The sequence below is a fragment of the Pomacea canaliculata genome, linkage group LG13 (genome assembly GCF_003073045.1).
Source record: "Pomacea canaliculata isolate SZHN2017 linkage group LG13, ASM307304v1, whole genome shotgun sequence".
Lineage (NCBI taxonomy): Eukaryota > Metazoa > Mollusca > Gastropoda > Architaenioglossa > Ampullariidae > Pomacea > Pomacea canaliculata.
Window position 1 is genome coordinate 9,749,356 of NC_037602.1, and position 12,350 is coordinate 9,761,705.

The 12,350-nt window shown below is 40.4% G+C and overlaps 2 protein-coding genes across 2 annotated transcripts; both read right to left on the minus strand.

Moving 5' to 3' along the window:
* Nucleotides 1-201: 201 nt before the first annotated feature.
* Nucleotides 202-6,533, minus strand: LOC112553870 (15-hydroxyprostaglandin dehydrogenase [NAD(+)]-like). The gene is made up of 7 exons (XM_025221343.1): nt 6,372-6,533; nt 3,833-3,956; nt 3,608-3,714; nt 2,991-3,087; nt 1,517-1,593; nt 987-1,132; nt 202-799 (listed from the first exon to the last, which is right to left on the minus strand). The coding sequence occupies exons 1-7, from the start codon at nt 6,462-6,464 to the stop codon at nt 640-642; spliced, it is 804 nt and encodes a 267-aa protein (XP_025077128.1). The 5' UTR covers nt 6,465-6,533; the 3' UTR covers nt 202-639.
* A 987-nt stretch (nt 6,534-7,520) lies between these two features.
* LOC112554675 (15-hydroxyprostaglandin dehydrogenase [NAD(+)]-like) lies at nt 7,521-12,297 on the minus strand. The gene is made up of 7 exons (XM_025222617.1): nt 11,485-12,297; nt 10,865-10,988; nt 10,056-10,162; nt 9,525-9,621; nt 8,857-8,933; nt 8,466-8,617; nt 7,521-8,273 (listed from the first exon to the last, which is right to left on the minus strand). Exons 1-7 carry the CDS (start codon nt 11,575-11,577, stop codon nt 8,114-8,116), a joined length of 810 nt encoding a protein of 269 aa, XP_025078402.1. The 5' UTR covers nt 11,578-12,297; the 3' UTR covers nt 7,521-8,113.
* Nucleotides 12,298-12,350: the final 53 nt, after the last annotated feature.

Sequence of the window (12,350 nt, forward strand, 5' to 3'; positions counted from 1 at the left end):
TGTTACTATTTAGTTTAATACGTCGGTCAAATCCTACACCATAAGATGAATATGGTATTTACATTCAAAAAGCTCAAATAAACCCTCTGTCACGCTCATAATTGACTCCAGTAACAGTGGAACATACTGAAGTCTTGGTCTTAGAACAGTATCATGCATTTCGTTAATCGCACATTACCATTCAAGTATAACAGAGTCAGATTTTTTCATTCCATAATATGTATTTTTTTCATTTTTGTATGATGTGGATGCAAGGCACTTTAAATAATGAATCACATAAAAATAATGGGAATTTAATAGTCGAATCAGAATGTATTTATAAGAGAAAATCATTTACAACATCAAATACACCATATTTTGTAAAGTTTCTTGTTACAAAAACAAACAAAATACACAGCTTATAGGTATAGCATTCTGAATAGCAATAAACTTATATTTTTATATATAAACTATGTATGCATGCTGCAGAGCATTTTTGTATGTCAGTATATATGGATGAATAAATAAAACAAACTTGACTGAAAGATTTCAATCTACATTTGACACAAAAAGTACAACTCTCTCTTTGACTTCTTACAGAGAAGTTCTTCACGGTATTATACACGTCTGTCGGTAAACGTGGGACCTAGCAAAAGTTCCTCAGTACGTGTCCACCACCACGAGGTCAGAAACACCATCACGGTCTACAACCTGTCTTCGCCGGTAACGAGCCCCCTTCTCAAGGGACACTTCCAAGATGGCTCCGTTGTTATCTGGATCTCGCATTAGTTTCATGACTCCCTCTACTACCTGGGAAATTCTGTAACAAAGCAGACATAATGATTTTGTGTAAATTGATGGTGTGAATTGAACATATGTCCCTCTAATAACTAGTTTGTGTAACATTTTTGTAGTCACCGCAGCAATACAGCAATTGATTAGTCACACATGCTGAATAGAGATTCAGTGTCTGCTGCAGTTAGTGCATGACAGAGAACTTGACTTACTCCACAAAGCCCTGCTTTTGTAAAATCTCCGCAATGGTGTCTGTGTCCAGGTCACCCAGACGCTTCAAGTCTACCATTCCGCTTTGGAAGGTTGCAGGACACAGGCAGCACCACCGTACACCATGGTCTTTATGGTCAGGATTCATCTACAAAATAGACGTTCGGTAATCACGTGATCTGTCGTCACAAAAGTATATAATCTCAATTTCTTCTCGCTAAGCCCGCTTCTATCCCGCGAAACGATTGCAAAATGGCTTTCCCTGGAGTCACTCCTAGCTATGAATCATAACCTCTTTATATTTCCACCTTGCCTCTCACCCAAATTTTGCGTCGGTTTGAGAGTTTTGTCATAAAGAGTTTTTATTGTTTATGAGTCAAAGTGTATCTGACCACCAGTTCGGGGTGAGTATGAATATTACTGAAAGATATACCCATAATTGCTAATAATATTACAGCTGTTACTATATATATATAGAGAGAAAGATGTATATGTGTGTAGCTATATGTGCAAAGTTCATGTGCTGACTTACCGCCCAGCTGGTGGTGAAACCAATCACAGCATGTTTTGATGCAGTGTAGCTGGGACAAATGGATTTCGGGTATAATGCTATTACACCAAACACGCACGCACACGCGCGCACACACACACACATATTACTGATGAGTGAAAATAGTCAGAATGAACGATGAAAGACTGCCCCGTAAAATCTACAAAATGTTATTTGATTTAGATACAAAAGGAAAATCTAACTGGGTATCTAATATTAAAAGAAAGTTATTTTCATTGGGGTTTGGTTTTGTGTGGTTAAATCAAGGGGTACAATGTGAAAGAATGTTTATAAATAAATTTAAAGAACGACAAGTTTTGTGTAGATGGCAAGAGTGGGAGGACCACATCACTAGTAGTGAGAGATTTTCCTTTTATGCTACTTATGGGATTTCAGGAGCTGTCAAGAAATATTTACAATTAGACCTTGATTATTATTTGTTGACAATTCTTGCTAAATTTCGGATGGGTGTATCTAATATTGCTGTTCATTATTTTAGATATAGAAGATATAATCCACTTGACCTTTTATGTCCATTATGTAAATTAAGTGAGGAAGATGAAGTTCATTTTGTTTTGTGTTGTGAAGCCCTACATCATTTTAGAATAAGATACTTACATAAAAAATGGTATACTAGTCCAAATAAATTTAAAATGAGTTTGCTACTAGCCTCATCAAATGAAAAAGTTGTTAAAAATCTGGCATTGTTTCTCCTCCATGCCTTCCAGTTTAGAAAATCTACAATTGAAGGCAAATAAGCAATTATGAATGTATTTTCCTTCTTTTCGCAACCATGTACTGATGTATGAAATATTGTATTATTTTGATGTTACTCCCCCTTCAAAAAGGGCAATGGCCCATTGAATAAACTACTTATGAACTTATTACTGATGAGTTTGTGGACAGATGCAGCACTTCCAGACCAAAATACTGTAATTAGTTTCGGCTACTCGTAAGATTTAAAGGAAAACTTCAATATTTGATAAGAGGCTCTTCTTCCATGTGGTTTTAAGCAAATTATTATATATACAAACTTATATATATTGAAATATATACAAATATATATTTAATCATTCCTGGGTTTTTTTCGTGACTTTCTTTCTATCGGTACATAAAGCCTTAATGTGTCTTACCCTCTAGAGGGGCTAAAAAATTATCTAGCACAGTCGTAAATGAAGAATTTTTATTGTCATGATTAATTATCGAATCGTTGTACAGTCGATGTTTAAATAAAAAGCTCGAGACAAGGGAGGTAACCCACAAAAAAATCTTCTAGAAGGCAGTTGAAAGAGATGTTTGTGAACAGCATTAATTATAATTTTTGTGATTTCAAGAACAAAGCTAATAGTGAGGGCATACAGTGAAAAAAAAAAAGGTTCAAAAGTGGGTAAAAGACAAAAAAAAAGAAACTTAAATTCAGAGCAGTTTTAATTTTGCTTGAGAATCTAGAGTTCACCTGCCAGAGAGGCCACGTTAATGATGACTCCACCACGACCTCCGCGGTCACGGCGCATGTGCTCCAGAGCTAGCAGACTGCCCCGGATGTGTGACCCCTGTTTTGAAAATGGAGTTAAGTGTCATGAATACTACCGCGCTTTCTTTTTGTTTCTGAATACTTTGCATCAGCTGCATGAGGGATGAACTTGACTTGAATTCGGCTTGAAGCCGTGTGAAGTATAACATAGACATTACTCACTACGTAAATATTAATTATCTGTGGAAGTCGTAAATTGCTGCCACCATATACAGAAATAAAAAGGAACTAATTAACAAACGTTTTGCAAGTACACTGCCGACATTAAGATGTTGACGGTCAAATTGCTCGCCAAGACCTGACAGCCTACAATTTCGCATCAGTCCATCGATATATGTCCGTGCTGATATATTATTTCCTTTATATTGAATATATTCTTATTAACTACGGTATACATTTTGCGATTTCTTTACGGCAGTTATACTTTACTCAAAATCAACGAAGCCTTCTTGCATGACTTGGTTGATTGTTCCCCCTTTTGTTACCACTACAAAGTTTCATGAACGTGATGTACTGAGCGGATGCTCACATGTACATACCGCATTAACGGCCAGCACTTTCTCCCACTTGTCCTCCGCCATTATCCCGGCGTTGTTGACGCAGATCTCCACGGCTCCCAGCGTGGACACCGCCGCATCAAACGCCGCTATTCACCAAAAAGAAAGCAGTTCTAGCTTGTTACAACACACAGGAAACAACCAGAACGTTTTACAGGTTATCTAATATATTTACACATATGAAGATTTCGAATGTCGTCTACAAACCTTTGTGCTGCTCGCCATCAGAGACGTCGGCCGGCTGGAAGAAGACGACGTCGGCGCCATATTGTGTTTGTAGCTCGACCTGTGTGGCCTTCCCTCTCTCAACATCGACATCGACGAAGAACACCTATAGCAAGTTGCAGTTACAGATAAAACATTAAGACATAGTCACATGAATATTTTCTCATTTTTTTCAGTTTCCTCTCTCTTTATTTTTACTTGTTTTAAAACTCTAAGTATAGTCGGACTCAACTTAAAGATACAAGGACATCTATTAGTTATCATTTCACTTCTACAAAACGAAATAATCTTTGCACATATTTCAGAGCTTAATAACTGCCTGTTTACTAACAGTGGCGTAGGAAGATGTTCGGCGTTGGGGGGGCAAACTCCCTGCTGACAGTGAACGGCGTTCGCACTCGCACATTACGTAAAAAAGGATGGGTGGGGGAGTACTGCACGCACGCACGTACACAGCGGTAGCATCACAACACGCTGCTTTATTGTTAAAAGGCAAAGCAGCATTAAATAAGAAAAAACAAATTAAAGAATGACTCCCCGGCTAACGCATTCACAAGAAATGTGATAAACGTTATAATCATATAAATCATATTAATCAAGGTGGGCAAGTCAGTGTGCCAAAAAAACTGCGTCTTCGGTGATTTCTATTAATGAACTCCATTGCAATCTCGTCCAGATTAAGCAGATCAACCCTCTCTTTAAATACATGCATAATGAGACAGTTATTCAAGCGCGTTTGTGTCATGGAACTTCTCAGGTATGTTTTTGTTTGTTTTAAGGCAGAAAAACTGCGTGGAAAAACAAAGGTAAAGATTAATTAAGCCTACTCACCCAACGGCTTGTGACACGCTTTGTTCTATCTCACAACAAACGCGGGGAAATACGCTGGTTGCTGGAACCCTCTTCTAGACACCACGCCAGTTCCAGCGACAGTACACACAGCACGTGGCAAACCCCCGACTACTCCCTGAGACGGGCACAGGTCTCTCCACCACCGCAAAAACTCCTCTTCCGCCCCGCCGTCCTCCCAGTCCTGTGTGGCAGGTTTCTATAGGCTTCGAGAAACCTCCAGAACCTTTCCCTACCCACAGGGACCAGAGTCCGCGAGATAATCCACGTTACAAAGAGACACAGCCCTATACCTGAACTCGGTGTCCGCACACCCTGGGAAAATAGCCCCATCCACCCCAAAGAGAATCAAAGAGACCAGAGAGGAAGGGACGCAAGGCTACCCTATAATTAAGGGCCATAAACTGGCCAGACCACCGTGGCCAGGGGACGAAACTAGGGTGGGAATGGCCGCAGGGCCACCCCTTCCTCGCTCCGCTACCCGACGGTGCTGTGCCAGCGATGCGACACGTTCTATGGCCATCTACCAAAACACGGACACATATATACAAACCAAACAGTATAACACAGATAACTTATGTTGAGTACCAGCCACAGTCGTTGATGATAAAAGAGTGCCCTTGTGTAGTTTTAGAAATGTTACTTTTGCACTTCCCCCTGAGTCGTAGATAGCAATAATACCAGTCTCTCTGTCTCTAAAGAAAACTACCAATATAGGGACTCACAGTCTTTGCCTTACTTAGGTGAAGTCAAAGCCGTCAATTCGCACTAAACCGTTGGTGTCTAGTAAGATGAAAGTCCTCGTGCTTTGCTAGCTTTTCACAAAGTGTAAGGGTTCCTGTCTGATTGGCAAGACTGGGGTATTGGTATGCAACTCATTCGTTACTGGCTTTCTGTGTTCCCGATGGCCAGTGCGGCCCCTTTGGTTGTAAGCGATAGCAGATAATTTTAGGGTGACAGCGAATGGGTGGGGGATGTTTTATGTTGGTCAAAGGAAAACCGCCAAAGAAAAGGCGTCGCATTATGGGGGAGGGAGGAGGGAGACCACACTCGATGTACCGATGTACTGTCCGGCTGCTTTCTTTGCTCAGGCTTCAACACAGCCTGCAATTACATGGCAAACAATACCAACGGACTGTCCCCGATCTGATCGTCAGAGGTGTTAGAGCCTCCACTTGCCTCAGGGCCCGCTTTTGTGACGGTGATGACCGTCTCCTCTCTACGTTCCCCTACCTTTCTTCAGTTCTTTGCTCTTTGTGAGAATTACGTCTCAAATATTGGGGGGGCAAAAGGATATTCCTGCCCCCCCTGTATTTTCCTTGGGGGGGCGGCTGCCCCCGCTGCCCCCCTGGTTCCTACGCCACTGACTAAAACTTGTTGCATTTCAGCTGGTTTGAAGTGATATCCTAACTGACATGTATACATACGATGTATATAAGTTTAAAATGTTGCCCATTTCTATCCATATATCTAATTTCGTGACCTTATTAAATAAGAGACAAAGCGAGCTGCCTCGTAAAATGGGATATTGTTGTTTATATATATATAATTATCTTATTATCGCACACGTAAGTCATAGTGAAGCGAGGAAGGCATTACGTAGCACCAAAACGTGCCCGCACAATGTCTACATCCATAAAGATGTCTGTCATGAGTACCCTCACTTTCTTACCTTTGCTCCCAGCGACAGTAACTTTACCACGATACCACGCCCCAGGCCTTGTGCACCACCGGTAAGAAAGACACCTTTATCACGGGTGTCCATGACGATAACAATCACTGTATCTACTAGCTTTAAGCCCACAAATGTTGAGGCAACCCTGACTGGACTTCTGTGTCCCCAACATTAGTTGTAGGACGGACTACAGATGCTTGCGACTGCTTAATCTTGTTGACCTCGTGTGCATTTTGACCTTCTATTAGACCCAGCTGCAAAGTAAAGCTCTTAACAATGCATAAACCTCTTGAAAGTTGCTATGAAAGCTTTGCTCGAGAATAAATATAGCTTATCCCTCATGTCACGTGTCAGACTTAAACAAAAAATATAGCCGTCGGCTTGAAACGGGCGATACAAAACCCAGCATGATCTGCCCATCAAACAAAGTATTATTGCACTACAAAAGATATCCACTATTTTTCTGGAGTTTAACTGTTAAATAATAACTACGTAAAATTATGTAAAATTTGAACAGGTCGAAAATGACGGAAACGACGACGGATTTTGTTTTAATATCTAAATATCCGTTGTGCATAAATGCAACACCTCAAATTCTGCAAACTATAATCTGTGCTAACATTACTAGACAGGGTTAAGTGGCTCTTTGTGGTCCTATAAGCAGTCCTTCAGTAAGTGTTTACCATCCCGAGGCCACAAACACCGTCACGATTGGCGACCTGTCCGCCGATAACGCGCCCCCTTCTGATACGACACCTCCAAGATGGCGCCGTGATTGCTGTCCGGATCTTGCATGAGTTTCATTGCAGTGCTGCTCTTTCATTGTACCAGTTTGATTTTTACCGTGAACGTTGCTTTCGTTGTCAATAGACGATGCTTGCTATGTCATTGACAGCGATATACGGTTGATAACATCAAACGTTTCCTAATTCAATCTACGTTTGCCTTCTCACGGGGAGAAAAAAAAACATGAAAAAAAATCACCCAAACTGTTTTGCAACTAACACGAGAAAGAGTAAAGTGACTAGAGTAGCAGCAACATTAAACTACCTATGAGTAAAAATTACACCGGTACATAATTTTTTTCTGCAATGTAAGTTGTAAACTCCAAACATTTAACATGAAAATAAAACTTCGCACGCAGAATTTTTTATGTGGGCTTTTAATCGCGAAAAGTGTAATAAAACAAGGACCACTCTAATGCTTAATAAAATTGTAGAAAAGGAGGAAAATCTTTTTTTATAAAAAAAACTCTACCAGTGGTGTGCCTAACTAAATGAGAAAATGTAATCAGATTGGATTATTTGTGATCATCATTTACATATATGCATTAACAGTTTTGATTTTTGCCATCTGAGGCTATGCAAATATTGTGATCATGCATTAATTACAGCACATCTATATTGCTTTGTAACATCATTGGCTCAAAGAAGCTCCACGGTGGATCAACAGAGTAGATATTATGCATTGCAGGTATAAAAGTGTCTGCCAAGAGCCACAATTCTCAACGTCTACAAATGTCTGAAGTTCAATTTGATAAACGTTATTAAGGTTGTGAAATCGAACATGCCTATACCTGGAAATATTAACATTTCTATTAATTTACAGCATGTTTTTATAAAAAGCTCTACACATCAAACTAGTACACTTTGTAGCAGCTTACTCAGCATTTTGCAAGTACTTATGTCCTCCAGCATATCACATTTGAATATTATATGTAGACTATAAGAAGTGTCCCCTCAGTACGTGTCCACCACCACGAGGTCAGAAACACCATCACGGTCCACAATCTGTCGTCGCCGGTAACGAGCCCCCTTAGCAAGGGACACCTCCAAGATGGCGCCGTTGTTGTCTGGATCTTGTATCAGTTTTATGACGGCCTGTGCCACCTGGGAAACTCTGTGAAAGTAAAACATCACTGAATTTCGCAAAACCAGTGTGTCAGTACACCATCAAAAACACACATAATGCTGTTTGTTTTACACGATTCCGGTTTCACATGTTGCTTTGAATGATGGTCATTTAAGCAAAAAATGAAACTAATACCCACTAAAGAAAATAATTACTATACTCGAAGGAAAATCAACATACGGCATGACACCATGATCTTGCAAATATTGCTGAACGTCCTGTACGTGATACACGCGATTGCTGTTTAATGTTTCTTGAAGCAGTTCACTGTTGAAGATACCGGGGCACAGACAGCACCACCGCACTCCATGCTCCTTCTGATCAGGACTCATCTGGAACACGACTTTTTGAACTAACAACTTCGACTGGTCCGGATTTTTCACGAAAATAAGTAAGTATTGCAAAGGGAGTTTACTGTGACTACGTATCGTCCCATCGTCGACGGATTGCAACTTTTATTTGCTCAACGAGCAAAGCTTAGTGAAAAGTCTCATTTTAGCTCCTGTCTGTTGAAGTAATGCTCATCATCGGCTTCATCGCGAGCACACACACGTACGGCGTGAATACTCACAGCCCAGCTGGTGGTAAAGCCGACCACAGCATGCTTGGACGCAGCATATACTGGGGAAGTGGCCATCGGCATAAGACCTGATAATTATATATATATCACATATGACACACTTACAAAATATACCGATACACAAAACCCTCACACGCGCGCGCGCTATCGCATGCACGCACCAAGACCAACATAGGACGATTTGATATTTTCTCATTATTATGGCAAAGTTTATAAAATGTAGAATTAATAGGTTTGGTTAGACTGTAGACTGTTAATTAAGGGAATATACTCGAATAGATAGAAAGCATTTCATAGTATCCTCTCCGTCTCTCTTTAAAGGACATATATATAATCTGTCAGGAAACATCAACAGTAGGAACAGTTTTGCTGTGACCATGTGATTTGTGTTGTAATTAGTTTGTAATCCTTTAAGGATGTACAGTTAATACATACTGTCGTATGTAATTAGGCTTTTACAGAAGAAATAGTGTACAGCATTATCACATAGTCAATGTGTGTCCAGAAGACAGAAGCGCGTACATGTGAAAACTTAGTTGCCATGTGTGGGCCCTGTGTAAAACTCATGAAAGATGTTTTTGTCACTTCAGACGGCTATTGTTTCAATGTTTTAATTAGTTGCTTTCAGTGTGTGCAGGCAAGGATGACAGATTACTGACCGAGTAAAGACGCGACGTTAATGATGACACCACCACAACCTCCGAGGTCACGGCGCATGTGCTTCAGCGCTAGCAGACTGCCCCGGATGTATGCCCCCTGCAGTAAACAACCAAACCAAAACAATACAAAAACTTCGAAAGTCTTTCAAATGTGACCTAACTGTGGTGACAAACTGCACCAACTTAGAATAACACTATTTGCTACGGCAAAGACCACGTCAGTAAGAGTAGTTGCAGCATCATTGTACTTGTGAAGTAGTCTCTGCTGAACCTGCCACATGCTGCATGCTCTGGGGATATGGTTCGGATGGCTTACTACATTACAAAAATTACTGACACAAATGAGGGTGAAGTAACTGTATCATCTGAATTCGATTACAAATTTTTATGTTTGACGAAACATTTGAAATGCGCAGTGTTAGGCATCGTTGGTAACTGCAATGAATCTGCAACATCTGAGCTTTAGTACAAGTGTTAGCAGCAGCAGCAACAACAGTAAATTTGCTTTGTTTGTAATAATAATCTACACACCGTATTGACCTCCAGCACCTTCTCCCAGCTGTTTTCATCTGATATCCCGGCGTTGTTGACACAAATATCCACCACCCCCAGCTTGGACACAGCCGCCGCAAACGCCGCTGTTCACCGAATCGGAATAAACCCCATTAAAAATATAAATACATAAATCGTTAAAAATATAAAGATGTTAGAACATGTAGAAAACTGTGGATCCTCCTTTCCTCTCTCTCTTACACACACAAACAGCATGTCAGCTAAGGACAAAAAAAAAAAAAAAAGAGGAGGGTACATCAAAATTCACTTATTTTGGGGCCGAATTATCGCAAGGAAAATTGGTGAGATGGTAGAATAAACTATAGCCAGTGGTCGAATCAACTGAGATCTGTGGTCGAATCGACTATAAACTGTGGTCAGGGTCGAAACGATTGTCTGTCGTTATCAAATCGGCTGATGGCCGAAGCATAACCGTCCCCAGCGTCGCCGGATGCAAGCCCGCAGCCGCTGCAGCAGCCGGTACAAACACACAAACACACAACCAGTTACTCGGCCAGAGACGGCGCGCGACGTTCCTGTTGAACCTCAGCTGAGTGCAGACCGCACACCAATAAACGAAAACAATAAAACGGTACAAAACAAGCAACTTTATTATACACACATAATAATACTAATAAAATATTTTACACACACCTGCATACCCACACTTAAAAAAAGAGAAGAAAAAAAAACTGCCGTTTGCACAGCAGGCGAGAGTCAAAGATGGAAGTAAAAACAACTTTGGAGTCAGGAACTATCGCGCGACATTTGGAATATCGTTATCAAACCTTTGTGCTGCTCCTCATCCGAGACGTCGGCCTCCTGGAAAAAAACAACGTCGGCGCCATATTGTTTTTGTAGCTCGACCTCTGTGACCCTGCCTTGCTCAACGTTGACGTCACAGAACAGCACCTGGAGTCAGTAAAACTTGGCTATTTTTATACACTGAGTGCAAATCTTGACTTAATTTATTAAAATATCAAAAAACTATTGCTATGATATAAATTGATTTTTGAAAGCTAATACTTTTAGTTGGATTCTCCAGTGCTGGACTAGTTGCAAGCTATCAGAGACAGTTGGGGTAAAAATAGCTGATAATAAAGAAATGAAAGTAGCTTTACATTAAAACCTCTCTATTAAGAATTTCCAGAATCCATCTAAATCAGTTTGTAAATAAAGAAATTAACGTTTTCTTTGATTCCGCGAACCATGACTTCAAGCATCAGTAAATTCAAGTTTATTTAAATGTTAAAAATAAAGTTTTTAAAACCAGTACTTTTCACTTTCGTTTTTGTTCGATTATGCTTACTTACTCCGCCATTGTTGAGCTTGATTAAAAATTTATAAAGGAACTACTTTCGTTTCAGCACCGAGTTTAGAGAGTATTGTCAAGGACTGTAATACTTACCTTCGCTCCTAAGGACAGTAACTCTTCCACGATACCACGGCCCAAACCTCGTGCACCGCCTGTTAAAAACACACTCTTACCCCGGAGGTCCATGACTGCAGTATATCACATATATTTTACTTGTATTTTTACAAATCTTTTGCTGCCTATGAGCACACCGTTGCTATTTCCTAAGTATTTTGAGCAACACAGTCTAGAAATTCAAAGATAAATTAGTGAACAGTCACGATCCAGGTTTGCTTGAAAATGCGTGTTTACTCTTCAAAACAAGGTTGACTCAAGATGGCGACCTTGACATGCAGCCAGTCAGTTAGCTGACAGCGTCACAGTTTGTGAACATCAAAACAACACTCTTTGGAGGGTTGGAGGGACTGAATGGAGGTCATGTATCGCGGAATGAATCACACGTTATTTTGCAGTTTGCAATTTTCTCGCGCCATGTCATTTGACCTTTCATACCCCCTCTGAGCAATTCTCGGCACATTCTTTTGCCGTAAATAAGCTAGCACTAAAAGCTAGCGATGATAGTAGTTTGTACAATAATCGAGAGAGAGGAGAAAGCGCTGAAACGTATTCACAAACACGCACAAGCATGCTTTACACACCAACGTATACTGACTTACGATAGTCGCGGCAGTCAGATTTTTCCAGATACGGTAGTAAAGATAAAAGGGAATTTATCAAGCGCAATATCTCAGCCAAAGAAGACTCATTGCGCTGATCAAGACCACAGAAGCACAGTCAAGTATGCAAGTCCAACATTAATATCCAAATCGAAGTACAACCACAAAAACAAAATAAACAAAATCAGTGAGAGCCGATCCCTCAGCTGTTAGGCGAAGGGACAGAACTCTCATGTCTCAGGT